The sequence below is a fragment of the Pseudozyma flocculosa genome, assembly GCF_000417875.1.
Source record: "Pseudozyma flocculosa PF-1 unplaced genomic scaffold scaffold00001, whole genome shotgun sequence".
Classification (NCBI taxonomy): domain Eukaryota; kingdom Fungi; phylum Basidiomycota; class Ustilaginomycetes; order Ustilaginales; family Ustilaginaceae; genus Pseudozyma; species Pseudozyma flocculosa.
Window position 1 is genome coordinate 1,813,867 of NW_006920869.1, and position 27,944 is coordinate 1,841,810.

At 64.5% G+C, this 27,944-nt stretch overlaps 12 protein-coding genes across 12 annotated transcripts; 8 read left to right on the plus strand and 4 right to left on the minus strand.

The window, feature by feature from the left end:
- Positions 1–145: 145 nt before the first annotated feature.
- Positions 146–3,850, plus strand: PFL1_00624 (uncharacterized protein; the record flags this gene model as incomplete). Its single annotated transcript, XM_007878117.1, has 2 exons — positions 146–3,542; positions 3,669–3,850. 2 exons carry the CDS (start codon positions 146–148, stop codon positions 3,848–3,850), a joined length of 3,579 nt encoding a protein of 1,192 aa, XP_007876308.1.
- Positions 3,851–4,243: 393 nt separating this feature from the next.
- Positions 4,244–4,605, minus strand: PFL1_00625 (uncharacterized protein; the record flags this gene model as incomplete). The annotated part of the gene is made up of 2 exons (XM_007878118.1): positions 4,244–4,312; positions 4,438–4,605. The coding sequence occupies 2 exons, from the start codon at positions 4,603–4,605 to the stop codon at positions 4,244–4,246; spliced, it is 237 nt and encodes a 78-aa protein (XP_007876309.1).
- A 606-nt stretch (positions 4,606–5,211) lies between these two features.
- Positions 5,212–5,989, plus strand: PFL1_00626 (uncharacterized protein; the record flags this gene model as incomplete). The annotated part of the gene is made up of 4 exons (XM_007878119.1): positions 5,212–5,214; positions 5,390–5,460; positions 5,581–5,697; positions 5,893–5,989. 4 exons carry the CDS (start codon positions 5,212–5,214, stop codon positions 5,987–5,989), a joined length of 288 nt encoding a protein of 95 aa, XP_007876310.1.
- A 1,386-nt stretch (positions 5,990–7,375) lies between these two features.
- On the plus strand, positions 7,376–8,780 carry PFL1_00627 (uncharacterized protein; the record flags this gene model as incomplete). Its single annotated transcript, XM_007878120.1, has 2 exons — positions 7,376–8,306; positions 8,404–8,780. The coding sequence occupies 2 exons, from the start codon at positions 7,376–7,378 to the stop codon at positions 8,778–8,780; spliced, it is 1,308 nt and encodes a 435-aa protein (XP_007876311.1).
- Positions 8,781–9,110: 330 nt separating this feature from the next.
- PFL1_00628 (uncharacterized protein) lies at positions 9,111–13,544 on the minus strand (the record flags this gene model as incomplete). Its single annotated transcript, XM_007878121.1, has 4 exons — positions 9,111–9,216; positions 9,336–9,616; positions 9,733–10,204; positions 10,315–13,544. The coding sequence occupies 4 exons, from the start codon at positions 13,542–13,544 to the stop codon at positions 9,111–9,113; spliced, it is 4,089 nt and encodes a 1,362-aa protein (XP_007876312.1).
- Positions 13,545–14,147: 603 nt separating this feature from the next.
- On the plus strand, positions 14,148–15,987 carry PFL1_00629 (uncharacterized protein; the record flags this gene model as incomplete). Its single annotated transcript, XM_007878122.1, has 2 exons — positions 14,148–15,557; positions 15,658–15,987. The coding sequence occupies 2 exons, from the start codon at positions 14,148–14,150 to the stop codon at positions 15,985–15,987; spliced, it is 1,740 nt and encodes a 579-aa protein (XP_007876313.1).
- A 286-nt stretch (positions 15,988–16,273) lies between these two features.
- On the minus strand, positions 16,274–17,553 carry PFL1_00630 (uncharacterized protein; the record flags this gene model as incomplete). The annotated part of the gene is made up of 3 exons (XM_007878123.1): positions 16,274–16,436; positions 16,552–17,268; positions 17,393–17,553. 3 exons carry the CDS (start codon positions 17,551–17,553, stop codon positions 16,274–16,276), a joined length of 1,041 nt encoding a protein of 346 aa, XP_007876314.1.
- Positions 17,554–18,218: 665 nt separating this feature from the next.
- On the minus strand, positions 18,219–20,559 carry PFL1_00631 (uncharacterized protein; the record flags this gene model as incomplete). The annotated part of the gene is made up of 4 exons (XM_007878124.1): positions 18,219–18,375; positions 18,490–18,620; positions 18,719–20,099; positions 20,213–20,559. 4 exons carry the CDS (start codon positions 20,557–20,559, stop codon positions 18,219–18,221), a joined length of 2,016 nt encoding a protein of 671 aa, XP_007876315.1.
- Positions 20,560–21,350: 791 nt separating this feature from the next.
- On the plus strand, positions 21,351–22,972 carry PFL1_00632 (uncharacterized protein; the record flags this gene model as incomplete). Its single annotated transcript, XM_007878125.1, has 6 exons — positions 21,351–21,387; positions 21,490–21,677; positions 21,772–21,945; positions 22,041–22,115; positions 22,217–22,427; positions 22,521–22,972. 6 exons carry the CDS (start codon positions 21,351–21,353, stop codon positions 22,970–22,972), a joined length of 1,137 nt encoding a protein of 378 aa, XP_007876316.1.
- An 808-nt stretch (positions 22,973–23,780) lies between these two features.
- PFL1_00633 (uncharacterized protein) lies at positions 23,781–24,587 on the plus strand (the record flags this gene model as incomplete). Its single annotated transcript, XM_007878126.1, has 2 exons — positions 23,781–23,886; positions 24,013–24,587. The coding sequence occupies 2 exons, from the start codon at positions 23,781–23,783 to the stop codon at positions 24,585–24,587; spliced, it is 681 nt and encodes a 226-aa protein (XP_007876317.1).
- A 994-nt stretch (positions 24,588–25,581) lies between these two features.
- Positions 25,582–26,310, plus strand: PFL1_00634 (uncharacterized protein; the record flags this gene model as incomplete). Its single annotated transcript, XM_007878127.1, has 2 exons — positions 25,582–25,687; positions 25,790–26,310. 2 exons carry the CDS (start codon positions 25,582–25,584, stop codon positions 26,308–26,310), a joined length of 627 nt encoding a protein of 208 aa, XP_007876318.1.
- A 566-nt stretch (positions 26,311–26,876) lies between these two features.
- Positions 26,877–27,848, plus strand: PFL1_00635 (uncharacterized protein; the record flags this gene model as incomplete). Its single annotated transcript, XM_007878128.1, has 4 exons — positions 26,877–26,903; positions 26,987–27,228; positions 27,334–27,421; positions 27,507–27,848. The coding sequence occupies 4 exons, from the start codon at positions 26,877–26,879 to the stop codon at positions 27,846–27,848; spliced, it is 699 nt and encodes a 232-aa protein (XP_007876319.1).
- Between the last annotated feature and the right edge of the window lie 96 nt (positions 27,849–27,944).

The window sequence follows — 27,944 nt, forward strand, 5'->3', positions numbered from 1 at the left end:
CAAGCCCACCTTTCCCCCCGCTCTGGATATCTCGCCACAGAGCGAGCGCCACTGCTGCCACCGCACCCGGCCTCGCCCGCTCCTGGGCCCAGGACCGATCCACGCCCTCTCCACACCCGCACCTGTCCCTTGCCAGAACACGACCATGCCCTCGGAGCGCCGCACACCCTCGGAAAGCTCCAACCGGTCGGGACACAGCTCCAGCTCCCGTAGGGAGCGCGCCAGCGACTCCATGGGCCCAGATGGCGGCGAGGCAGGCCGCAGGATCGCGGCAGAGGACGAGTACATCCGCCGCGAGCTCAGCGAGACCACCGCCTTCTGCAATGCCTTCTGGGGCTCCAACGATGCTGGCTACGAAGTCATACAGGCGCGCATGAAGGGCGCACAGCGCACCTTGGAGGACCTGCGCGCCGTCTACAAGGAGCGCGCCGATATCGAGGCCGACTACTCGAAGCGACTGGCAAAGCTCTCCAAGCAGGCGCTCGGCAGAGACGAGACCGGAGCGCTCCGCGCCGCCCTCGACACCGTGAGGGCCGAGCTCGACGCCACGTCGCGCACCCACCTCGACCTCGCCAACATGGTGCGCAAGGACCTCGAGGGCAACGTCCACGACTTCCTCGGCCGCTCCCTCAACGCCCGCAAGGCGTCCCAGGCCAGCATCGACAAGCTGCACAAGAACAAGCAGACCCAGGAGCAGTACGTCCACAAGTCCCGCGAGAGGTACGAGCAGGACTGCATCAAAATCAACGGCTACACGGCGCAGAGCAGCCTGGTGCAGGGCAGGGACCTCGACAAGGTGGCCTACAAGCTCGACAAGGCGCAGGCCACCGTGGCCCAGAACGACAAGGATTACCAGAACTTCGTGCGCGCCCTCAAGGACACCACCATCAAGTGGAATGCCGAATGGAAGGCCTATCTCGACCAGTGCCAGGACCTCGAGGAGGAGCGCATCGACTTCATCAAGTCCAACCTTTGGAATTATGCCAACGCCGTCTCGGCCGTGTGCGTCGCCGACGACGAGTCCTGCGAACGGGTCCGTGTCTCGCTCGAGACGGTCGAGACGCCTCGCGACATCCAGTTCTACATCCAGCACTGCGGCACCGGCTCCCTCATCCCGGCACCGCCCGAGTACATCAACTATGCAAAGGGTCAGCCGCCGCCCGCGCGGCCCTCGTTCCACACGGCCAAGTTCCAGCGCAACACGACCCGGCCCGTTCAGCTGCCGATCTCGTCTCCCGCCCAAGCCCCAGCCCCAGCTCCAGCGCCCGCACCCGCGCCCGCGCCCGCACAGGCTCCAGCCCCAGCCCATGCGCCTGCTTCCGCGGCTGTAGAGCACACGATGCACAGCCTGTCTCCTTCGACCAAGCCGACTCCCGCCCCTCCCGCCGACGGCGATGCCAACGGCGGCTACGGCAGTCAGCCTGCTGCGGTGGTACACCAACAGAATGGTAATCAGAACGGCCATGCGCCTGGCTCACCATATCGGCCACCGCCGGGCTCTGTTGCTCTTCCCGGAATGAGCGCTGCTGGACATGGTCATCCCGCGCCTCCCTCGGAGGCGGGTGCGTCCGGCCCGGGAAAGAACTCAGAGATGCGATCGTCGCCCTCGCACGAGAGGCGCATGTCAGCCCGCAACTTCCTCGCGCGAACGTCGTCGCTGTCGCAGTCGTCCCGCACTCAGCCGCCACCCAAGCCCCTGGGCGATGCCGCGCAGGCTCCAGTGGCAGGCGGCGCGTCGGCGCAGTCATCGAGCAAGCCCAGCATCCCGGCCAGCGAGTCTGCCGGCTCGGGTGTGGGCGACGACGAGGACCCGATCGCCAAGGCGCTCGCTAGCCTGAGAATGCGGCCTGGTGGAAGGAGTCCGGGCCCTCAGAGCCCTAACCCGCACGCCGCGAGGCATTCGGGCTCCTACCACCCTCCGCCGCCGCCGCAGCAGCAGCAGCAGCAACATCAGGCTGCTACGCCCCAGCCCGGCCAGCACTACAACGTCGGACAGCCGCAGTACCAGCCTCAGCAGCCATCGCAGCCTCCGATCCAGCGCGCCCCGTCGCCCTCAGTGTCGCAGGGCTTCCCGCAGCGGGCCCGCTCGCCTTCGGCGGCCTTTATGCAGGCGCCGGCCCGCGCTGCATCGCCGCTCCCGGTCGAAGACGTTGTTGGCCAGTACGGCCAGTCGTTCCCCGGCGAGCGAAAGTCGCTGTCCAGGCAGAACTCGACCGCATCCCGCATGAGCATGCGACCCTCGCCTAGTGCTCCGCAGAGCCATCCCAAAAGCCCCGTTAAGGCCGAGCAAGGCTTTGCCGGCGTGGGCGCGCGTGGCCGGAGCCCGAGCCCCCAGCCCTATGCTCGTCAACAGCAGCAGCAGCAGCCGCAGCATCCAGCTGCCGAAGACCCTCGTCGCAAGACGACTGCTCCGCCGCCACGCAGCACCACGCCGCTTGGCATCTCGCTCGACGCCACCGGCTCAGTCACTCACGACCAGATGGCCGAAGAGTTCATCCGCCGTTCCGGCAGCGTGCCTCCGGTCCAGGCTCCTTCGAGCCAGATGCAGCAGCCCCAGAGGCCGCCATCGGCAGCGGGCGGCGGCGGCATCGCGCAGTCTGGCTACCACCAGTCGCAGCCCTCGATGCACCAGCAGCCATACGCTGGCGGCGTGCCGCCCCAGCGCGCGCCGTCGGTACAGGGACAGTACCCGCCGTACGCCGGCTCGGTCCCCTCGACGCACCAGTCGTACGCCTCGCAGTCGGTGCAGCCGCCAACGGTTCATCCATCGCAGCAGGGCTCCTACTATGGTCAGCCTGGTGCACCGCAGCATCACCAGGCCCCCACCGACCCTCGCACTTATGGCGGCGGTCATGCCAGTCCTGCGCCGTACGCGCAGCAGGCCCACGGACACCATCCCGCCGCCAGCCAGAGCCTGCCGGCGCACCTCGCGCAGCCGCAGTACGGGGCCAACCCTCACGCCGGCATGGCGAGTCCGGCACCTTCGATGGTGCAGCCGCCCCACCAGCAGCAGCCATCTGCCTACTACGGCCAGCAGCCTCCCGTACAGCAGCAGCCGCAGCAGCCGCCACCGCCGCAGCAGCAGCAGGAGACCCCTGCCGCCGCCTACATGCACCAATATCAGCAGCAGCATGGCCTTCCCGTCGGATCGCCGGCGCCCAGCGGGCACGTGCAGCAGCCGACCAATGCCAGCGTGTACCAGCAGCAACCGCCGCCACCGCAGCAGCAGCAGCAGTCGCAGCACCTGCAGCAGCAGTCGACGTGGAGCGTCGCGGGCGCCGGCAACATGAGGTCCCAGAGTCCTGCGCCCATGCAATTGCAGCAGCAGCCTCCCCACCAAGCGGCGCAGTACGCTCCTCCGGCGCAGCAGCAGCAACACCACCAGCAGCAGCCTCACCAGCAAGCCGTGCAGCCGGCACAGCTGCAGCAGCAGCCTCCTGCCGGACAGAGTGGAGGACCTGCCATGCCGGGCCAGCTGCAGGGGCAGCCGCACCCGCCGACTGGACAGTTCAGCGACAGCGGGCGACCCATCCTCTTCTACGGTGAGTGCCGAATTGGATCTGCCTTCTCTGAGCTGGTACCCGCCGTGAGAGCATCTGGGCTGATGTGTCACTGACCCTCAAACCCCCCTCTCTCGTCCGCCGACCGACGGACCTGGCTGCGCGCAGTGAAAGCGCTGTACGACTACACGGCGACGATGGAGGAGGAGTTTTCCTTTACGGCGGGCGACATTATCGCAGTGACGCACACCGAGGCCGACGGGTGGTGGCAGGGCGAGCTGCTCGACGAGGCGAGACGGAGGCCGGGCGCCAACACGTTCCCGAGCAACTTTGTGCAGCTGCTCATGTAGGCACGCGCCTCGCTTTCGGATCGCAATCCCGCGCGCGGGCGATGATGGACGGACGACGCCCGCGGCGCTGAGGTGCGGGATGAATGGACATTATGATCGTTTGTTAGGATGGCGAGAGGCCGTGCGATCCATAGTCGCCGATTCTTCTGTGCGACTTCGCGGTGCAGGAAGCGGTTCAGTGAGTCGGTGAGAAGGATGACGATGCATGTTGGGCCAGTCGGGCCCCGGGTTGGGTTGAAACCGGCAGGTGCTAGTGTACAAGGTCGACGACGAGTGCCGGCCACGGAGATGGAGTCGGGGGAGGTGAGGCGGGCGATGAAGAGCCGTCTTGACTGGAGATCGCGAGTGCGAGGGGCCAGCGAAGCCGTCGCCGGGCTCGAGGTGCAGAGGAGCTCATAGGTGCTTGGAGAGACGGGCGAGGTGGTAGTTGACAGTGGGCTTCGACGTGACCCTTCTACCTTTCTGTATTCACCAGACGTCGAGCGGGGTAAAAGGGGGAGTCTTGGATGTTCAGCTACCGTGTGATTCGAGATTCCGCTTACAAGGGACGGGAAAGCAAGGGAAGGAGGGGACGGGGACGAACTCACGTTGGAAGCCATGCAGACCTGCAATGCCTTTGCGCTTTCGCGGCACTGTCCGACGTTGGAAAGGTCGTTGGAAGACGCCCAGCACGCGAGCATGGTGGCAAACTCGGCGGCGCAGGGTGCGGCGGCGAGGTCCTTGGACGGTCGCACCTTGAGCTTGTTCAACTTCATCGTGCGCGCGGTGTCGGTATGACGGAGATCGTGGTGCCCGTGTACGATGGAGCGGAGCAGAATGTGCTGAGAGAGTCGCGCGTTGCTTACGACGAGGCAGAGGGTGCGGGTAGGTGGTGATTGTGGTTTGTCGAGAAAGGTGGGCTGGCGAGAAGGAGTCTCGAGTGCGAGAGTGTGGTGAGCCGGCGTGGACCCGGAAGACGGAATTGGACAAAATCCACACTCTCGGATCCGGAATCTGTTGCCCAGACGACTGGGCGGCGAGTTGGCCAGCGAGGCAGGCGGGCCGGCCAGCCTGGCCACGCCGAGTTTGCCTGCCTGCTGCAGCCGGAAGCGGAGAGCGGGGAGGCCAGCCTGGAACACGGCCAGGCCAGCGTGGGCCCGACCGAGCCAGCCAGCCACGCAGACGGCGAGGCCGCTGCCTGGCCTGGCCCCGCTGGCCTGCGCTGGCGTCGCTGCCCGCCCTGGCCCCGCCTGCTCCAAAGCTTCTCGACGCCTGGCCACCCTCACCCCGCACCACTACCACCACCGCCGCCATCAGCCTGACCATCTCTGTCGTTCCCGCACACCCTCATCTTTCGCTTCCGCACCGAACCTCTGCCCACCATGGTGAGCTTTCCCGTCCGCCAAGACCACCGCATCCGCTCGTTTGCATCCTCGGCGACAGGATAGCCGTTACTGAAACCCGCCGCTTCTTCCCTCTTCCCTCTTCCCTCTCCCCTCTCCGTCTCCCCTCTTCCCTCTCTACTCCTTGTGCACGAACCGCGCGCACCGCCGCTGCCAGTCTGACGCAACTTCCAGCGGGACACAGCCCAACCTCGCCGCTCTGGCCAGCAAGAACTCGTCCGTCGTCCGGTGCGTCTTGCCCACCCCGGAACCCAGCATCGAGCGACGAACATCTCGACTGACTCTTTGCATCCCTCCCGTCCGCACTTTCGATCCCTGGCTGCGCTTACGCTTACGCTTGGCCTGCAGACGACGGGCGACGCAGCAGGCCGCCAACAAGCCCAACAGCACTCGTGCGGCGGGCGCTGGTGGAAGCTCGAGCACCATGATGCGCCTCTACACCGACGACAGCAAGGGCCTCAGCGTGTGAGTGCCCCTTCCGGCACCGTCCGAGCCGATGCCGGGACGACGTCTGCTTGCTCCTATCGCCACGAGCGTGCTCGGACGACTCTGGAGCGTTACATGGCTGCCTCACTCGAATCTTTCTCGGCTCGCTCTGATGCTGACGGCCTCCTTCCGCTCTCCTTCTCTCCCCTCTCCTGATCCCGCGCCCCTCGCCAGTGACCCCGTGGTCGTCCTGGTTCTCTCGATTGCGTTCGTCTTCAGCGTGGTGCTGTTGCACATCATTGGCAAATTCATGCGCTGGTACGCAAAGTAGGTTGGATCGTCAAGGAGCAAGCGAAAGGGACGCAGAGGCCGTCGTCCTGCAAGTCTTGGTCGCGAATCGGGCGACACCGGCGCCAGCGAGGACAAGGGGGCTCGATGAGACGAGGAAGAGTCCTCTCAAGTGCATCCACACCGACAAGCGCGCACGCCGACTACGTTGTACATATATCCGGGAGCCCAGACACGGGTGCGCCGCTGTCTTTGAATCGGACAGAGATGTCCTTGCTGCCAAGCGCATGGCCATGGGACGGGCGAGGACGAGATCAGGCAGTGCGGTGTCGGCGACTTGGTCTTTGTCGCACGAGCGGCTGCAGCAGTCAGTCTGTCGCCGGAGAAGGGGCGTGGTGCGGGGACTGGTTCGGCCGGGGGCCAGGCCGGCCGCGACCCAAGGTTAGTTGGGATGGTTAGTGTTTTCGATGCTGCGACTGGTCATTACGGTTCGCCACGACCATGCAGCGGGATGGGTGTGCCACGGAAGGGGATTCATAGGGCGCTCCGAGGAGGAGTGTGACAGCAGCGATGGGCGATGGCGGGAAGAGGATGAGCGTGTGGGGACCCCTCGTTGGGCTCAGCTCCGAGTGTCGACCTGTAGCTACGCCTGTAGCAGGTGCGCGTGCCAGACTCTATCTGCGTGGCTCTCGGTCGGATCGGCCGGCCGGCTGGCTGGTCGCCCTTCTCTCTATCCTCTCTCTCGGCAGACCTGTGCCGAAATGCGGTACGGCCGGCAGGGCACGACGTAGAGTGATGATGCGATGAAAGTGAGTGAGCGGGGTGGCCATGTTGGGTGACCTTGATCTATCTGTCCGGTGTCAGGGCGATGCGATGCGATGCGATGCCATGGGGGGGGAAGCAGCGAGGCGCGGCCGTCGTGGTAGTATGCCGAGAGCGGAGCGAGTGGGGAAGCCAGGGTCGCCGGCCAACGAGGTTTTGGCCCGTCAGGCAGCCAGCACCGTCGGTGGCCGTGGCCGCGACCGCGACAGAGGGAGCACCCTCGACGTGGGGGAAGGCGCGGCCAGGCCAGGCGTGGGGGGGAAGCAGAGCGCTGCGCGGTGCAGTACGAGTGCGGGGATCAACCTGGAAGCTTGGGCCAACCCTGCCTGCCCGCCCTGCCTGCCTCGCTCTTTGCACCTCGTCAATCCACCGGCCCCCCCTCCATTCCCCCCGCCTTTCGATCCAAACAGCTACAAAAGCCATCAAGTTCAAGGGCCAACAAAGGTCCTCCTTCCCTGTCTCTCTCTCTCTCTGTCTCTCTCCTTTCTATCTCCTCCTTAGCCGCCACCTCACCCTGGACCCTGTGCAGTCTTCCTCGTCCCTCGATTCCACCACCGCCCCAAACCATCAAGCCCCCCGCACCTACACGCTGCCAAGCCCACCCACCATGCCAGAGACCGCCGGACTCCCCACCGTCCTCGCCGTCGGCACGGGCGAGTACACGACGGGCTTCGTCGGCAACTCGGAGTCGCCCTCGGACAAGAAGCTCGGCGTCGTCGGCCTCGTCATGTTTGACCTACGCCGCCGCGGCCTCATCGCCCCAGACTTCAAGATGGTGGGCACCAACGGCGACAAGTTTGACGGCATCCGCGAGCACTTCAAGAAGAACATCGAGAGCCGCTACCGCGACATGGACACCACCTTTATCGGCTACCCGGCCAAGGGCAAGCGCGACCCGGACGCCTACAAGGAGGCGATTGACTCGCTCAAGCCGGGCGACGCCATCACCATCTTTACGCCCGACTCGACGCACCACGCCATCGCCATGTACGCCCTCGAGCGCAAGATCCACGTCCTCGTCACCAAGCCCGCCACCCAGACGCTGGCCCACCACATCGACCTCGTCGAGACGGCGCGGCGCAACGACGTCCTCTGCATGGTCGAGATGCACAAGCGCTTCGACCCGGCCTACGCCGACGGCCGCGAGCGCGCCCGCGCCGACCTCGGCGACATCCAGTTCTTCAGCAGCTACATGAGCCAGCCAAAGACGCAGCTCGACACGTTCAAGGCGTGGATCGGAAAGGAGAGCGACATCTCCTACTACCTCAACTCGCACCACATCGACATCGCACTCTGGATCGTCCAGAACCGCGCAGTGCCCCTCCGCGTCACGGCCTCGGCCTCCGAGGGCGTGGCGAGCGGCGAGCAGTTTGGATGCCAGCGCGGCACCGAGGACACCATCACCCTCCTCGTCGACTTTGGCATCCTCGAGAGCGAAGGCAGCGACAAGCTCGCAGAGGGGAAGCGCGCCACGGGCGTCTTTACCGCCAGCTGGGCCGCACCCCTCGGCGCCGGCGTCCACAGCGAGCAGGGTTTCCGTGAGTCCGTCAACCCAGAGGACCCGCACCCGCCGCTGTCATCGTCTCGTTTCATCACTGACAGCCTCGACCCTCCCTCCCTCTCCACCGCGCGCAGACTACGTCGGAACCAAGGGCGAGCTGCGAGTGAACCAGGCACGACGCGGTTACAACCTGGTCGTCGAGAACCCCGCCAACGGGGTGACGGGCGGCGTCTCGTCGGACATCAACCCCTTCTACAACCGGTACACGCCCGACGGTCTGGGCTACTTTGCAGGACAGCACGGCTACGGCTACATTTCCCTCGAGAATTTCGTGCGCGCCTGCACCGACATCAACCGCGGCCAGCGCACCGCCGAGGATTTCGAAAAGACGCTCCCCACCATCCGCGACACGATCCTCACCGCCGCCATCCTCGAGGCGGGCCGAAAGAGCCTCGACGAGAAGCGCACCGTCGCCATCCAGAGGGACGGCGAGCTCTGGAAGCTCGTTTAGCGGACGTGGATCCCCGCCGCCTGACGACGTCGTTGTGATGATGAGAGAAGGTGCGAGACGGAATTCAACGAACCATAGACCATACCGTCGCCTGCCTGTCTGAGCTTCAGATGGTTCGAGAGGGATGCGCGAGAGACGGGCGTCGAGAGATGGTGAAAAACAAATACAAGTCGAGGTCGAGGTCGAGTCGGTCCGCAGACGACGTAGCTGAGGGTACAAGAGATGATAAGAGACGGAGCGAGTTGGTCTGGGTCTGGATCTCGGTAGAGGACGTGGGGAGAAGCGGGTAAAAAAGAGCAGCGACGTTGGCGACGTGCCCACGCCGAACATCTAGACGTCGAACGTCTCGACCGTCTCGAGACAGGCCCTACCCAAGCTGCCGATGGTCGGATCGGCAGCGAGGCAGTCTAGAATCTGGGTCGACATGGCCAGGGCACTGCAGCAGGGCACATTCCGGGGCCAAGAGCGGGCCAAAACGGCGACGTATCAGCCAAGCCTGTCCACGGTCTTCTCAGTTGAATCCGGCGCGGAGAATGCGGGGGCAGAAACACTCACTCGGCAGGTCCATAGACGGTCTCGACGCGAACCTGGTCGGGCTCAAAAGTCGGCTGGTCCGAAGCGATGCAGGCGAGGTTCGACCGGGCTTGAATGACAATCTTGCTCCGCTGCCGCGGCAGCAGCACAGAGGCTCGCAGCGAGAGATGGCGCTCGTCGCCCGTGCTGCTCGCATCGCCGCCGGTTGCGACGAGTTGTAGCGGGAAGCGGCATCGGAGATGCTCGATTTCGGCCTGGAGGTGCCGGTGTCGGATCAGCGTCTTGAAGATGCGGCGCAGGATCTGGTGCGGCGACGGCGGAAGACAGAGGAAGGAGTGCAAGACGATGGATGTCAATCGACGTGGGTTCGCCACTGCTGGCAAGTCGAGCAGAATGGGACCGGGCCATCTGAACGTACCAGCACGGCATTTTGCGGCTTCTCCTTCTGAAACTCGGCACGAAGGATGCCGACCGCCGCTTGCCGGATGAGGTCGACCTCGCTGGCCGCACTGCCCTTTTCGCTGACCGACTGAAGCGAGACCGCCTCGACGGCACCTGCATTGACGAGGTCGAGCGTCAACGAGACGAGCAGCCATCCGTCCATCACGACCTCGATGGCGCTCCGCTCTTCGTCCTTCTTCTCCTTCGGAGCTACGCCGACGCGAGCGATGCGGACGAGGTGGAGCTTCTCGAGGTTGCGTATCTCGCCGAGGAGGCGCCGTGCCTCGCCGCGCGTGCACCCTTGGATCTGGTCGCAGACGGCGCGCGCCTTGGCGATCATGTCGGACGCAGAGGCCATCTTCTCCTCGTTCTCGTGCAGCCGTTTCAGGACGCGCTGGTGCGACTGCGTCGTCTCGTCCAGCTTCGCGCGCATGCTTTCGAGCACCTCGCTGGAGGTGTGCGAGAGGAACAGGGGACGATGGAGCGGCTCGGTCAGCGATGGAGGCTAAGCATGAAGACGAGCACGGGCCTCACCAGCTGAGCCGTCGCTCGCACTCACTGTTGTTCCTCGATGCTGGCGTAGAGGCTCTTGAGCTCATCCTGGTCGCACTCCTCGATCTCCTTCTGCCTCCGCCGCGCGGCATTGAGCTCCCGTTGCAGCTCGAGGTGTCGCGTCCGAAGAGGCGGAAGCAGCTTCTGACCCAGCACCTCCCTCTTCTCCTCGACAATCTGCAGGTCGCACTGCAGCCGGCCGTGGTACGCCTGCAGCGTCTGGACCATCTCGGCGTCGAACTCCTTGTCCATCCTCCACCCGTAGTAGTCGCTGACCGCCAGCGCCCTCGCGGCCTGCTTCTGCAGCTTGAACTGCGCCTCCATCTCCTTTTTCTCTTCGTCGTTGGACAGGCCCATGATCTCGCGAACAAAGTCGGGCGGGTTCGAGTAGAAGGCCGCCTCCATCTCGACGAGGCGATCGCGTCCGTCCTCGACCTGCTCTTTTATCTCGCGGCAGGCGTCTCGCAGTGCCTCGAGCTGAGGCACCGCTCCGCACGCGGCCTTGACCAGTCGGACCAGGCTGACGGGCGCCTTGGGCCCGGATGCTTCGCCGTCGGTCGAGCTGTCGCCATCGCGCGCGGGCACCGGCCGACGCCGGCTGGCGCTCATATCCTCGTGGAACTGCACGCCGACGTGCGATAGGAACGCGTTGAGCGGCATGTGGAATGGCGCACCCTCGTCGTTGAAGCTGTAGCTCGACTCGCCCGCCTTGTTGTCCAGCTCATCGCCGTACACCTCGAGGTCTGAAACCTCGTCCATGTCCGACGGAGGGGCAGATGCGAACGACTCGTCCTTGAAGCGGCTGTGGTCCGGAAGGACAGCGGCGACAATCGAGGATCGGGCCGCGCGAGCGTCCTTGCTCGTCCCGAAGGGTTGCGGGCGATAGAGCGAAGACGCTGTGGTCAGGTTGGATCCGAGCGACTTGCGGCCGGCCGTCATGGCAGCTCGTTTCGCCGCCTTGGTCTCGGGGGAGGGGCTGCGCTTGCGCGCCGACAGGCTCAGGCCAAGTGGCAGGGTGGACGTTGCCGGCTTCGTCGGCGTCGCAAGGCGGGTGCTGATCGAAGCGGTCGCAGGGGCTGCGGCGGCTTTTGGCGGACTCGCTTGGATACGACGAGCAGGAGATCGCACGTAGCTTGGCGACTCGACGCCTCCGATGAGGGACTGGCGGAAGCTGCTGATCGAGACGTTGCTCAACGACGGTCTTCCGGGCGGCGGCACGGTGCCCCCGACGCGACGTGCGGGCGACCGAGCCAACGAGGGCGACTCGATACCGCCACGCAGCGACTGCCGGAACTTGCTCGGCGAGGCGCCGGCCATCTTAGACGACGAATCGTTGTCAGTCGCAGTGGCAGGCTTTCGAGGCGACTGTGACGGCGTCCTGGCCAGGAGGCGAGAGCGGTCGTCTTGTGGCGGGAGGCTGGGGCTGTGCTTGGCAGGTGATGGCTGCGAAGTGATCTTGCCGATGGCCCGCGTCATCTGCATCGTCGACTGCATCGTGGCGTCTTGGTCCATCTCCATGCTCTCGCCGTCGTCGTCGTCGCTGGAAGAATCGCCGTCCTTTTGCTCGATGAAGCCAGTCATGGCGTGCGTCATCTCCATGGGCATGCTCACGTCCGCGCTGGCATCGACGGCGGCCAGGCGATCAGGCTCATCGTCGCTGTCGTCGTCGCCGAGGTTGTTGCGTCCGAGGGGAACGCTGTCGTCGCCTATCTGGGGAAGGTCTGCATCGTTGGCAGCCTCGGCACCCTTGGTCTTGATGACGGTGGTGACTGGTCTGGTCACGTCCATCGACACCGACATGTCTAGGTCCTCGTCGCCACTGTCCCGATCCGATATCATAGTGGCCATCGAGCGTCCGCCGACGCTACGTTGCGTGTCGTCGTCGCCAGTGCGCACGAGGCCCATGGGCATGGTGAAGTCCATCATGGCGCTCTGGTCGTCGCCGGCATCGAAAGAGGCGCTGCTCTCGTCCGAGGCGGCGTGCGTGAAGGTAACGCCGGCGCGAGATGCGGTCATGTCGTCGGCCTGCTCGTTGTCCATCAGAACGGCGCGATCGGCAGCGAGCTGGGCCACGCTGCTCCGCCTGCGCTTGAGCAGGGGTGCGCCGCCCACGGCCTCGGTGAAGTCCATGGCGTGCGACATGTCATCGACGGTCAGGTCGACATCGCCGGGTGCATCGAGGCTCTCGTCGAGGTCCGAGTCCGAGTCGGATGTGCCCATCCCTGAGAGTTTGCGCTTGCGGATCTGACCATGGGCGACGGTGATCTCCATGCTCTTGGTGGCGTCGTCGCCATCGAGCCCTCGGCTGTCGATCGGGTCGTCGAGGCTGAGGTCCATGTCCGAGGATGCATTGCCGTAGCTCGAGGCGGTGAGCATCATGTCGGAGGTGGTGGCCATAATCATTGCCGAGGCGTCGTCGCTGTCGTCCGAGTCTGGGTCGCTGTCCGAGTCGCTGTCCGAGTTGGAGTGGTTAAAGGAGCGGCCCATGCTCGATGAGCCCTGGGTGGTGGAAGGCGTGGCCGGCTCGTCTCTGCGCAGGGATCCGAGGTTGAGGGTGGGTTCATCCTTTGCGAACTCGGTCTTTTCCTGGCGCTTGCTGAAGGTGACTCTGCGCTTGGGTCGGATGATCTGGGTGGCGCAACCGCGTGCGCCGGCCGGGTCGTTGAGCGTGAGGGTGGGGTCGCGCTGCCCAAAGGCGGCGATAGTCTGTGTGGCATCGCGGGTCGCCGCGGCGGTTGGTAGGTCGATGGTGGCAGGCTGGCTTATGGCGGGGCCGATGGCGGAGGTGGTGGTGGCGGTAGCGTTGGGTGGCTCGCGCCTGTCATTCTGCGGGGATGCGACGAGGGGTTTGAGGGCGAGGCCCTGCCGTGACTTTGGGCTGGGTACGAGGCCGGTTGGGCTCTCAAACACCTGTGGGACTGCACGGATGGCGCTCTTTCTTGGTCGTGGTGCGTTTCTCCTGCTGGTGGCTGCGTTTGTGGCTAGGTGGTTGTGGGTCTCCTTGAGGAGGGTCTGTAGCTCTGAGCCTCCCACGCTTGCAGCGCGCTTCTTTTTTGCGAGCTTTTCGCGTGCGCTGCGGATGGTGTCGTCCTTGTTGTTCTCCTTTGTGTTGGCGGTGCGTTCCTTTGCGGTTGTGGTCATGGATGATCCGCCGAGCTGGAGGCCGCCGGAGCCGGTGCCGTTGAGCGACATGCGTGGCCGTGCCGAGCGGCGCGGGGGTTGGGTAGGGTCTGACATGGGGCAGAGGAGCGGTGCGTTGCGACCAGGCCGGCGGCGGTGACAGTATTGACGCGATTAGGGGAAGAGAGAGAGAGGGGTATCTTGTCGGCGGGGCCAGCGGTATCGACGAGCGGATGGTTGGTTGGTGGTGTGCGACAAGAGGATCGCCCCGCGCCCCCGCCGGGCCTCGACCCCCCAACCAACACGACCCGGCGCGCGCCTCGTTGGATCGGCCCCCAATCCAAATCAACACCGCGAGGCAGGCCAGGCCAGGCCAGACCAGGCCAGGCCAGGCGTGGCTGCTCGAATTTCGTGCGGCACATCACGTGCCCCACCCCAGGGTCAGAACCGGCTGCCCATGCCGAGCCTGCAGGCCCCCCCAAGGCGATGCGGGGTCGGATGGGACCACCTCAGACGCACGCACCACTCAGCACTCAGCACTCAGCACTCAGCCGCCCAGCCGCCCAGCCGCCCAGCCTGGCCAGCACTGGCCAGGCCAGTGCTGGCCACCGGCGCACCCCTGCCTGCCACTCGGCCGGCCTCTCGTCCCGCCCGCCGCATCCCCACCATCCTCGCTGCTGCCGCAGTCAACCCCACCCTCCCATCCTAGCCGCCTGCAACATGACCGGCCTTCGCGTGCAGATTGCCTCGTTCAACGCCAACCTCCAGGGCGCAGACGCAACCCGCCCAGACCTCACCCCCTGGCTAGTCCCCGCCGTACACCAGCCTGCCATCGACAACCTCGCCTCGTCCAGCACGCCCGCCACCAAGCCCTCATCACCCCTCCCCGCCCACCACTTCCGCTCCACCAACCCAAACACGCCCTCGTCGCATCCATCCCTCCCGCGCGAGGCACCCGACTTTTACGCAGTCGGCTTCCAGGAGCTCGTCCCTCTCCACTCGGGCTTCGCAGCCACCTCCGGCCTCGCCCTCTACAACACCGACCTCGACATCCGCAAGACCCTACGCCCGCACCAGGCCGTCGTCTCGGGAAATGGCATGTACGCCGAGGCCCACCTCGGCGGCGGACCCGAGTCCTACGCCCTCCTCTGCCGCGTCGACCTCGTCGGCATCGCCCTCTTTGTCTACGCCCGCGAACGCCCCCCCTTCGCAGCCGCTCCCAAAAAGGCCAGCGCGGCCTCCAGGGTAAAGGAGATCCGAAAGGCCACCGTCGGCACCGGTCTCGGCGGGTTGATGGGCAACAAGGGCGCCGTCGGCGTCCGCCTCGTCGTCGCCAGCCCAGATGGCACCGGCCAAGACGAGGTCCTCACCTTTGTCACCGCCCACCTCGCAGCCCACGACCACAACGTCGAGCGCAGAAACACCGACTGGAGGCAGATCGTGCAGCGTCTCGTCTTTGAGCCTTCTTCGGTCTCGAGGCTGCCCATAGTCCAGGACGCCAACGTCAAGACCTCGCCCACCAACCTCGACGCCCTCCAGCAGCAGTACCACGCCGCCAACCCGGCCTCGTCCAAGGCCAAGATCGACCGGACACCCCGGCCCCTCGACACCCGCTCCTACACCCTCTACGACTCCACCCACCTCTTCGTCTTTGGCGACCTCAACCACCGCATCGCCCTCGGGCCCACGTCGGTCCCGGGCGCTTCGTCGGCCCAACCGCTCACAAAGCAACGCTTGGCGTCGCTGCTCGATTCCAAGGATTGGGCATCGCTGCAGCCGCACGACCAGCTGACGCAGCAGCGCCTCGCCTCGTCTGCCAAAGCCTTCCATGCCCTGACAGAGGTCAGCATCGCAGAGATGAACGTGCCACCCACGTACAAGTACAAGGTCGTGCGAGACGGCGAAGGCACCCCGTCCAAGAAGCAGAAGAAGGCCGGAAAGGCGGCAGCGGCGGCGGCGGCGGCGGCATCGGCGCCAGGACAGGAGCTGAGCACGAAGCGGATCCCCGGCTGGACGGATCGCGTGCTCTGGGCGTCGGCGGCCGCGGCTGGACCCTCGAGCGATGCGGCGGCGACCTACGACAAGCAGGGAGTCGAGGTCGAGCTCTTCCGAAGCGTCATGGAGATGACGGTGAGTACCGTGGCTAGTGCGGGCGCAGGAAACAGGGCTCGACTCGAAAGCTGACGTCGTTGTTCCGACCCCTCCTCGTGTCTCGGCGTCGCACTGCCAGCACTCGGACCACAAGCCCGTGACGACTCTGCTGCAGCTCCCTAGGCCGAATGGCAAGGCGGGCAACGCGCCGCCCCTGCTCTCCTCGCACAACCCCTACCCGCCACTATCGGCGCCGCACCGCTACATCCTCTCCCTGATCGGCTTCCTCCTCGACAGGGCGGTGGGCTACCTCTGGACGGCCATCATCCTGCTCGGCGGCGGCAACCTGATCGGCGGAGCCGTCGAGGTCGTCGTCCTCGGCGCCATCACGGCTTGGTGGCTCAGCCGCGGCGGAGGAGAGGGCGGCGGCGACCTGAGTTGGTGGATCTACGGATCATCGCGGTCCTGAGCCGCCGCGGGAGGGGCTTCGTGTGAGTATATCCTGCATCTCCTTGCTCTGTCTCTGCACTCGCCTTCCCGCCCAGATGCCTTTGAAATGATACCTCGCTTTCGTACCCCGTCTGCAGCGAGCGCGGCCTGCCGCGTGTCGGGGCCGCGAGATGAAGGCAGGGATGTGGCAAAGGCGTGGGGTGATGTAGAGTGGCGGTCGTAGATCGTCGAGATTCGACGAGGAAGCAAATGAAGCCGGGAGATGGATGGCGGAACGACAGACGGACAATTGGCCGGAGAGGAGGCTACTTTTTCTTGTCCTTCTTTTCCTTCTTGTCCTTCTTTTGCTTCTTCTCCTTGCGCGGGGATGCATCGTCGACGTCCATGGCCGCGGTGGCATCGTCGGCGCCCGGAGCCTCGCGCTTGGTCGCGCCCGAGGAAGACGAGGTGTAGGAGCCCGCTGGCTTGCTATTGTCGCGCCCGCAGAGGGTGCGAGTGGGCACAAAGGAACCAGCGGTCAGCACAGTCGAAATCTCCCGAAGAACGGAAGCCGGAGGATTGGGCGATCAGAGGCGCGACTCACAAGCATCCCTTGAGCCTGTCCCAGGGCTGCTGCCGGTTGGCGCGCTGGCCCAGACTCGCATCCTTCTTCTCCAACCCCGTATCCGTGGCAACCGAGACGGCGCCGACCTCGTTGTTGGCCGTCGTCTGCTTGACCTCCGTCTTTGCCCTGGGCGTGGCGCCGATGCCCGTCTCGGCGGGCGAGGCGAGGGAAAAGTGCAGGTGCCGCGTGAGGGCGCCGCGGGCGAGCTTCATCCTGCCGCCCTGCGAGGCGTCGTCGGCGGGGACGAGGAGCGAGAGGGACGAGAGCTCGACGGCACCGCCGGCCGATGTGGCCTTTTTGGCGTTGCCCTGGAGCGACGTGTTGGATGCCGACGGGTTGGATGGGTTGAGGGATCCCGTCGCTGCCATCGAGATGAGCTGCGACTCTTCCGGCTTGGTCGCAGACGGCGGCACCGTCGGGAAGAGGTGGTAGGTGTTGGAGTGTGTCGACGTGACGGGGAGCGTCAGCGTCGCCAGCGGTTCCGTCGTGCTGCCCGTCGCCGCTGTGGTGGATGACTTTTTGGAAGGCGGTGGTGGTGGCACCTTGATGACGAGACCGTCGAGCTTGGATGGTGGGATGGACGAGGGGACGCGGATCGCCCAGAGCTCGTGCGTCGACGGCAGCGATGCGAGCGCCTCTTCGCTCAGCGCCGAGCTGCCAAAGTCGACCGGCTTGAAGCCGTACGGCGGCTTGAACCTGTTCCCAGCCCCAGGGGATACGAATGGAGACGACTGCCTGGTCAGCCTCGTCCTGAGCACGCAGTCCTGAGCACGCACCCTCCCGCCCTTCGTTCGCGAGAGGACAGCACATGGATACTCACACATACTTCTCGTTCTTGCTCGACCGCTTCTTTGTCGATGCAGAAGACGAGGATCCGGAGCTAGACGCAGAAGCGGAGGACGAACTGGCGCTACTGCTGCTGCTGCTCGATGACGACGACGACGATGACTCGACCGAGTCGGCGCGCTTTGACCGTGCCATCCTGGAGTCTGTCAATCAAGGGGTGAGGTGAGGTGTGGGTGTCGTGTGGCTAAGACGTCCTCGGGGTGATCAACGAGATGGTGGAGAGCGGTCGGCGGAGTGGAGAGGCCCCGGATCGGGTGGAAAAATTCCAGCTCCAACGCCAGCCACCCGGTCCTGACCCGCGACGGGGGCTTCCAAAAAATTTGGCGCAGGCTGTCAGCGACCCATCAGCGTCAAGCCAATCGCTGGCTGTGCTTTGATAATCCTACGTTTTTGCGCCCCTTTCCATGGAAGCATTGATAGTGTAGGGGTATCATGAGTCGTTGCCACTCATCATCTGTTCCCAGATGAGAACCGATTCGACTCGACCGGGGTTCGAGTCCCCGTCAATGCAATCTTTTTCCCCGCCTCCATGGAGAAAGTGTCGTTGTTTTTGCTGGACGTCCCCAGGGTTCAACGCGGCTGAAGCGACTTGGGGACTCGATCTTGGCGTGAAAGATGGTGGAAGCAGCATACGATGCGAGATAGGCGTTACGATAGTACAGGGAGAGACGAAGGCGAAGGGTAGAACGGGTACAACATCGACCGTCGCGACGGGCGCAGCAGGAAGGCGGGGTATGTGAGATCGAAAAAGGGAGAGAAAGAGCGATGGGACATGCTCAGGTGGATCGGCCGCCTGGCAGCTAGTCGTCGCGACTCTTGAGCGTGACCTGCGCCTGGACCTCGCGCAGCTGGTTGGCGACGTCGCCCTTCATCTTGCTCAGCAGCACGACAAACGTGAGCATCTCGTCGTCCATCCGGGACCGCTTGCGCTCCACCTCTTCTTCCAGCTGGTCCGCTCTGCCGGGCGCGAGCGATTCGCGCAATAGGGAGGAGCAGGGCGAGCAAGTGGGGTCAGCCTGGCGATCTGGGCAGGACGGCACGACAGATCGGGCGGGGAACCCATCGACTCACTTGAGGCGAAGATCACCGAGGCGGGACTCGGCCTGGTTGAGCACGGTGCGGCTCGACGAGTCGGCCTGGTTGATGCTGAGCTCGGTCCTTTGCTGGTCGTTGGCGTTCTGCTCCGTTACCATGGCGCTCGTCTGTGGCAAAGTTACGAAGGTGCGAGGACCGACGCGATGGGTCAGAGACGAATACCGTCAACGCAGCTTCAGCACAACACTGAGCTGTCGCAACTCACCTTGGCCGCTTCGTCTGCCTGCTCGCGCAGCGTCCTCAGCTTGGTCTCCTCCTCGACCAGCTCGAGCTTGGAAGTGTTGACGCGCTCGTTGATCTCCTCGAGCTTCTCTTGCTGGTGCAGGCGCTTGTTGGACGCGTCGCGGTACTGGCTGGCAGCGTGCGAGCGGAGCACCTCGACCCGCGGGCGCAGCATGCCCTTGACGTCGATGCCCGGCAGCAGCATCGTCGATGGGTTGCCCGGGCTGAGCTCGAGCTCGTGCAGCACCCTGCCCGAAGCGAGCTCGAGGGGGAACAGCTTGATCTTGATAGCCAGCGGGTTAAAATCGCGGATCCGCTTCTCGACCGCGTGCTGCTTGTTGGTGAAGCTGAGCTGCAGGCGGTACCAGTCTTCGGTGGACTTCTTGTTGAGATCCGCCAGGTCCTGCAGCTGCTTGTGGAGCCGGTCGCGCTCCGTCGCCATCCGCTCGTACTCCTCGGCCGACATCTCTTGCGCGTCAACCTGCCGCTGCAGCTCCTGGCCCTCGTGCCGCCGCGTCTGGATCTCGACCTCCGTCTCCCTGATCTCGTCGAGCAGCCGCTCGTTGGCCTTCTTGGTCCGCTCGAGCTTGGGCACCAGCACGTCGTCGTGGTAGCGCTTGAACTTGGTCACGTCGCCGACGAGCATCTCGTTCTCCCGCTGCTCGGTCGCCAGCGGCGTCGCGCTGCCCGTGTACTGCGCCAGCTCGGCCGACAGCTTCTCGTGCTCCTCCTGCAGCTGCTTGAGCTCCTGCTCGATGGCGGCGTTCTTGCGCTCAAAGCACGACTCGAGCTCCTCAAACTCTTCCGGATACGTGTCCTGGTTCTCCCAGAAGCGGTCGTAGCACTTCCAGAGGTAAGGAAAGAAGAGCGACTGGAGGTCCTCGTCCTCGTCGACGCGCGAGACGGGCCCGGCCCCGATGTGGTCGGCCGAGGTGCCCAGGTTGACCATCCACTCGAGCATGGCGAGGCAGTAGGGCCAGTTGCTCTGGCTTCCCGCCGCCGTCAGTTTCGTCTTGCTGAGCTCGTCGGCGGCCGGGTACTTGATCTCCTTCATCAGCGTCAGCACCTCGTCCTCGAACTTTTTGCCGTCGCTGCCCATCTTGAAGCCCTCGTCGATGCAGGTCGAGTAGATGTGCTTGAACATGCCGGTAAAGGCCGACTGGGTTGGCTCGTGAACGCCCTTGTTGAGGTCCCACCCGGCCATGGTGAAGCCGGTTCGCTCAAGATGTTCCTTGACCGCCGCCCCCATGCGGTTCTTGTAGTGCTTGTCCTTGATCGGACGAGTCTCGCGCACGCTCGAGCTGGCCGTGTTGGCCATGTTTCCCGGCGCGATCGACAGACGGCCTCCGATCGACTTGCGGTGGCTAAGGGGGCGGAGTGGCGACAACAGAGATGATAAGCGGTTCAGCATCAATGCAACGCCATTTGTCGAATCGTGGACACGGCGATCGAGGGCCAGGATGGATGGATGACCTACTTTGGTGTTGGCTGTGCCATGCTCTGCCTGCCCGCCGAGGCGATGCTCTGCCTGCTGGCGTACATGCCAGCATCGCCCCTCCTTCCGCTCTGACCGAGGTGATGGGGTGTCGTGAGCTGCTGTGACTGCGAGAGGGCCGACTGCTGGGAGGGCGGCAACATCGAGTGTCGAGGCTGGTGCGTCTGCTGCGGGAGCATCGACTGGCGCGGCTGATAGCCTCCGGCAGCGCCAAAGGTCTTTACGGCCTTGATGGCCGACGAGGGGACGGGGATGGCAGAGCCCTGGCCGTAGTTTTGATTGGCATCGACCGAGGCCAAGGTGGATCGTCGGTTGGCGGCGTGCGCCATGATGGGCAGCGCTGCGGTCGCAGGGGTCGCAGAGGGGAAGGCGGCCCCGGCGCGGTGCGATATCAGCTGGATGGAGCTGGGCGGATGCGTGGATGGCTGTGGCGATGCGTCCGTGATGAAGGCGATGATGGACGAAGGTGGAGGACGGGAAGATGTGGGAGAGAGTGGGCCAGCGTCGGGACAAGGGTTGCCAGGATGAACGCGCGCGCCAGCCAGCCAGCCAGCCAGCCAGCCAGGCCCGAGGTGTGTGGGTGTGTGTGTGTGTTTTTGTCGAGCCAGCCCGCGGTGGGTGTTGGTTTTGACGCGCCTGCCTCGGAGCGCGGGCCAGAGATGTTGGACCTGCAAGCTGGCTTGCCTGCTTGGCTGCCGGTGCCGGGCCGTTTGGCCAATTTCCGACTTGGCGCGACGAGGACAAACGGCCAACCCCGAATCCCGGATCGAGGCCGCGCTGCACGTGAGGGCCTCCACCTCTTGCTGGCCTGCCAGGCAGAGTGACGCCAAGCCGAGCCAGGCCGGAGCGAGCTGCGAGATGCGACAAGGAGCAGGCCAGCCAAGAGGCTGTGCTCTCTGGGCTAGTCTACGTAGGACTACTGGCTGGCCACCTCGCCTCCGCCTCCCTTCGGCGTCTTGCCGGCTGGAAAAGGGTAGGACGGAGGGTTAGCGGCGACGGTGGCCACGACATCGACAAAGGACCGTCGTCCTCGACCACCACCACGTCACTTCTGCCACACCCGCTCTCGCCCTTCCATCGGCCACCCGACAGCGAAGACAACCACCGCCACGACGACATCATGGCCCCGCATCCCCATCTAGGCTACGCCAACCCGGGTGAGTGATTGGCCGCCCTTTGCGCTGACGTCGACCCACGACCCACACTACTACTGCTAATCGCCCTAGCTGCATCACCGCCGCCCCACCCCGCCCGGACAGTCGTCGACCACGACTTTCCCGACCCGGGCATCTTCTACGACCGCCAGGCCGGCACCTGGTACGCCTTCAGCACCAACGCCAACGGCAAAAACATCCAGTGCAGCTATTCGACCGACTTTTGCTGCTGGACCCACCACGACAAAGACTGCCTGCCCGAATCCCTGCCCCCTTGGACCTCGGGCGCGCCGGTGAGTCCCTGCGCCGCTTATAGGCACCGGCAGCCCCGCGACTCGATGTACAACCATGCTGACGACGATGCCGTTATTGCCCGCGCTTCTGCAGGGCTTTCTGTGGGCCCCCGAAGTCGTTCCCGCCCCGCAAGGCAGGGGCGGCTTCCTGATGTACCTCACCGCCCAGGACACCCGCTTCCGCAAGCAGTGCATCGGCGCTGCCTATTCGCAACACTCTCCGCTCGGACCCTACCGCTGGGTCTCGAATGGTCCCATCATCAGCCGAGTGGGTCTCATCAAAGGCGTTGACGCCCTCGTGGCTCCCCTTGATGCGTTTGTGCTGACCACAAGCCCTGCCGGTCGGGTACATATTGACTTCAGGGCGCGACCGGTGGCTGCATCGATCCACAGCCGTTCGACGACCCCGTCTCGGGCAGACGGTTCCTGGTCTTCAAGGTGAGCTCACGGCAATGCGACGACACGGAGCATGCTGACAGAAGGCGAGAGGCTTACAACTCTGCTTTCTACCGGCACCCCTGACCCTGTCTGGTCAACAGAGCGATCTGGACAAGATGTACACGCTGCAGCCGCAGCTGTGGCTCCAGGTTCTGTCAGAGGATGGCCTGACGCTCGAGGACGACATGGTCCCGCTGCTGGCACCCACAATGGACTACCAGTGCAAGCTGCTCGAGGCGCCCTACCTGACCTATCACCAGCCCAGCGGCACCTACGTGCTCTTCTACTCGAGCGGCACCTTTTCGAACAAGAGTGAGTACCTTGGCCCGTTAGTTCCAGCAGCAGAGCTTTGGAGCGACACTGACCAGCGGCCGGCCTTGTCCTTTGCCCTGCCCGCGCCCGCAGGCTATGCGACCTCGTACGCCATCTCCCGCAACGGCATCTGCGGTCCGTACCAGCCCGCTTCCGGACCGCTGCTCTGCACCGACGAGGCGCGCAAGATCTACGGCCCAGGCGGAGCGTGCATCGTCGAGGGCGTCGAGGGGCACACGTTCATCGTCTTTCACGCGCTGCAGCACGAGGGCGGCCCTCGCAAAATGTGCATCCACCGTCTCGAGTGGACGCCGGATGGCATCCCCTACCTCCCCGGCCGACCCAACTGCGGCAAGCGGCTGCGCCTCTGCGCGGAGCAGGAAGACGACCAGGAGCACTTCCGCCACCACCAGCATCACCAGCCCAACCCGGTGCCCGTTCCCGAGGCGGCGACCCACGGCGTCTCTGGAGGTGGCCACGGTGACCATGACAAGTACAAGAACCTCGCCAAGAAGCTCGGGGGTGCGCTCAAAAAGCTGGGCTGAAGCGGGCCGCAAAGCTCGCAGTGGGTAGGCTGTCAGCCATCGGGCCCCTTAGACCTCTGTCCTGCTGGTAGAATGCGGAGCTTGCATGCAGTAGTATGTATCATCGGATCGGATCGGACCGGACCGGACCCGCCCGCCTGCCCGAACACCAGACACTGCCTTGGATGACCGAACCTCGCTTGAGCCTTCCTCGAGTACAGCCTAGGCTGCCGGAAGTAGAGAGCCGGGACGGGTTGTGGGTCCGTCGTGAGTCGGGCCGCAGCCGAAGGCGGATCGGACAACGGTGCGATGATGTAGGACGAAGCCGGCTCACCGGCGACATGACAGCTTCGTCGAGGGGCCTCGGTGTGGGGCGTCTTCCGAGCGCACCTCGGAGGGTGGGGCTGCTCGTCGCTGCGCCGCCATCGCCCCTTTTGAGTCGCCGGAGGTCCTGAGCGTCCTCCCCACCTTGTATCCACCTAGCCTGACCATGACCGCAGGGACATGTGCGACACACTAAAACCTGCACCCCACCGGCTTGTGAGGCTGACCCCGGAGAGTCACGCACAGAAGCAGGTGGTAGTGGCCCTTCGCAGAAGCCAGGTCGAGACCTTCGACAGAGAGGCGGATAGGGGGTACGTGTTAGGGAAGAGGTGGCTTCACGCACGAGCGTGGCGCTGACCTGGCTGTATAAGAGGCCTGTCGTGACCCACTGATGGTGCTCTCCTGGTACCAAGCACTTTGCCATCTTTGCTCTCGAAAACAACCTCGAACAGTCTTCCTTCTACTCACGATACACATACGACCAGCCCGTCCAAGAACCCTCGCCATGCTCGGAATCACAAAGACCCTCGTCGTTGCCGCCATGGCGCTTGCGGCTGTCGATGCGGCGCCCAGCCCCCGCGACGACAAGCAGGTCGTCCACCTCGTCAACGGTGAGCGTCGATGGCGTCTGAGTTGTAGAAGCCGGGTCGAACCCCTCTCTCCGGTAGCTGACTCGCTCTCCTCACACGCTCGGCATTGACGCTTCGCCTCTGCCCCGCCTCGACTTTGACCATCAGCTAACGTGCCATCGCCGAACCCTCAGGCCGGCACGATCGTGCACCGCGAGGTGGCGAGGTGCAGCGACCCCTCGGACGCCTTTTTCGACTACATCTTGGACAGGAGCCACGGCGTCTGCCAGGGTTACGGCACCAGGACCGCCGAGGACAGGACGTGCAACTTTGACCCGGAGACGAACCCGCACGCCGTGCACAGGTTCAGGAAGGCGTGCAGGCACGACGGTGCGCCCGCCGTCTACTCCAAGATCAGCAACACGACCAAGATCGACATCTTCATGGTGGAGCCGCGCAACGCGTCGCAGCTCATCTTTACCTGCAACGAGGCCCGGCTCGACACCGTCTACCCCTACTACCAGCTCGACACTCACACCTGCAAGACGACCCGCGAGGGCACCAAGGACTCGCTCGTCTGCGTTCCCGACCAGGCCAAGCTCGACGATGCCAAGACCTTTGTTCACCTCCAGAACGCCTTCTACGTCGGCTGCGAGGCGGCCGAGGGCGAGTTCTGCGTCAACCGGGGCACCCACGTCGAGGACGGCCCCTGTGGTCGCAGGAAGGGCATTCCGCAGCCCTGAAGGCGTGGGGTGTCTTAGCATCGCGCTGAGCAGAATCGCTGGCAGACCTCGCGGTCGGCCTTTCGCCGAGACGCGATGAGGCTTCCACAGTAGTTTCGCACTGCTCTGGCCTTCCCTCCCCCTCTCTATGCTCTTCCTAACGAGCCCCGTTCCTAATGACAGTTGTCGAATGAACAATGTGATGTCACGGTCTCATGACTTCAGTCGCTCGAGAGAAACGTCGTGGGCACGTCGAAGGATGTGAGCGGACATCGCTCACGGACTGGCCACGGCCGAGCGAGTTCTACGTGGTTCAGCTGCGCGTCGAGAGGGGTGTCGAGTAGCGCCCTCGGCGCGTCGAATCGTCGAGGGGATCAGGCATGCCGGCCTGCTGGCCCCACTCGACAACGAGACAGCAGATGCTGCCGTACCCTTGCTGACCGCAGCTTGGACCGGCCTCACGGAGGCGGCCCTCCGTGCGGCAGCGTTCTACGTATGACGGCGCGGGTGTCGGCATGGTCGAATGCCTCCGGGCCGGTCGCGGATGGCCCCACCGTTGCCACGGGTCCCCCGGTGTGTCCTCGCCGGCCAAGCCGCGATGATCCGCCAGCAGAGAGGGGTTCAGAGCTTTGAGCTCATGTATGTAAACTAGTCATCGGGAGTCCGTCTTCCTCGCCCCACCTCTTCATTTCTCGCCCACCTTTATGTACACAAATTGCCACCCACCTCGTCATGGCAGTATTCCAGTGGTACGAGACCAAGCTGGTTTCATGGTCCCGGTCCCATGCACCGATACCTTTCATGTGTACGTCAGACTGGGGCGAGAGAACGCCTACAGTATGTATCGCTGCAGGAGGTCACCGCCCTCATCGATGCAATCGAACGACCAGTACGTACCGCCGTGTCGAGGCATATGCCATGTGTAAAAGTACATAAAGGCGGCCGTCTGGACTAGGCTGCCGTTCCCGGTAACTCTCAACCCTACACCCCCACGACTGGCCCCGCGACTCTCACCATGCTCGGCCTCGCCCAGACCCTCATCATCGCCGTCGTTGCCGTGGCGGGCGCCGCTGCCGCTCCGGCCGACCTGATCCCTTCATACACGATCCACCTCATCGATGGTAAGCCGAGACGGACCAGAGTGCCCTTTCCCTCCCGCGTCGCATCGCCTCCCCTGGCCGTGGCTGACTGATCCGTAATGACGCCTATTAAACGCCTCTTAGACAACACTCCTGGCAAGCACCTGATCCACGGCGAGTCCCTTCGCCGCGAGATTGCGACCTGCCACGACGTCTCGAAGCAGACGCTCGACTTTGTCAGTGACCCGAAGAACGGAGTGTGCTCCGGCTACAGCGTCTCGACCAAGGGCGACAGCACCTGCCTGTTTGACACCGAGTCGCACAAGGGCGACCCGGAGACGTTCAAGCAGGTCTGCCAGGCCGACCTCGACGCCGCATACACGACCTACACCTACGTCGACATGACCCAGGTGCGCATGTACGGACCCAAGAACCAGCTCCTCTTCACCTGCGACGACGCGCGCAAGGACGAGGTGTACCCCTACTTCCAGGCCAATCTCGACCTCTGCAAGGACTGGAACCCGAGCAGCGACGGCTCTGTCGTTTGCATCCACGACCCGAGCAAGAGCCTCGAGGACAAGCAGAAACTCAAGGATGCCAAGAAGGCCTTCATCAACGCCTGCAAGGCGGCCGAGGGACAGTTCACCTACCACCAGGACGCCTAGGCTGAGAACCTGTCCGCGAACAGCCACCAGGCCCCCTTCGCTAGCGCCTGAGGCTCTCGTCCCTGGCTCGGTTCAACGTTATTGCAGCGAAGGATAGATCTAGCAGTCATCGTCCAGCCTGTCCTTCGCCTTCTGGGGCCAGTCAATTCTGGCCCCGCCAATCTGGATCCATAGAAATCTCCGCCCCTTCATCGGACACTACCGTTATCATTGATCGTCGTTTCGTCTTCCTGCGTGCCAGTCCGGCAGAGAGTTTGTGCAGGCTGTGTAGCGGAACCACCCGAAGCATGGTCGTTCTTGCTTCTCGAGATTGGTGGAACCTCATGGCTGGTCGAGGTGTGCGCATGTAGATCGAGAGAGGATGGGACGACGGTCGAAATGTCGCGTTGGCCGCCAGGTGAAGCGGAGCTGGGATGGGCAGAGGCCCGTCCGCCTTCCGAGGCTGCAAGTGGAGAGCCAAAAAAGAGGGTCGGTGCGCACGGATCGCAGCCAACCCATCGCTTCGATCTTTCCCGCCACCACCTCGCCTCTCCTTGCTCCTCTCCCCGAACCTCCTCGATACGACCATGTCGTTCTCAGCATCACCTCGGATCGTGAGTGGCACTCCTCTGAACGACCTCGCCGCAGCATCCCAGACTCATTTGGACGCTGCCACATCTGCCCGGCCCCCCGACAGCAAGCTATTGCGGTCCTGAGTCCGCGCAACACGCCCGTCTACGTCCGGCACTTCCAGCATGGCCGCGCCCCCGCATCGTCATCCGCCTCGTCCTCTACAGCATCCAAGGCGACCAACGGGGCGGATTTGAGGTACCACTACTTTGCGCATGCCGCCACCGACGTCATGGACGAGCGGACCGCGCACGGCCGGAACGCCGAGCAGTACCTCGGTCTCCTCTACACGCTCGAGGACCTTGCGGTGTGAGTGACAGCTGCGCCAGTCGACCCACGCCCTCGACGAGCAAAGTTCGGACGTAAGGCTGCTGAACGCTCGGTTCCGTGCTGCGCTCGCTTTGACCCGTGCAGATACGGCTTCCAGACGAGCACGAGAGTCAGGTTCATGGTCATGCTCTCGTTGACAGACCACCTTGTTCGCGACATCGACGTCCTCACCGTACGTTCAGGCTGCCTGCGTAGTCGAGCGGTGCCGCTGCCTCTGCCAGGGCTGACCTACTTACCCCTCACATACTGGCCTACAGATCTTTCGAGCGCTGCACACCGCCTACCTGTCCTACATTTCCAACCCCTTCCACAGCCTTCCGCCCAACCCATCCGCCCTCCTCAGCAGCCCAACCGATGCGCAAGGCGCCGGTCCAGACGGAGGTGCCGAGCCCGAAAGGACGGCTGCGACGCTCTTTGCGATGCAGGATGCCTCACTCCCGCTCAAGGTTCGGCAGATTCGCAGCCCCGCCTTTGACAAGGCAGTTGAGCGGATCGTCGGTCTCAGATCGGAACCTCCCGCGGCGTCGTCAGGCACAGCAGAGGCGGCGGGGCATGCCGCAGGGGGTCGCACGACGGCGCCGGTGGCCGGTGCCAGCTGAACGACACCGGCCTTTCTTGCTCCAGCGCAATGTAATGGGCTTTGTACGTGGTGGCGGCCAAGCCTGTGCTGTCCAACCTCCTTCCTGCGAGACAGC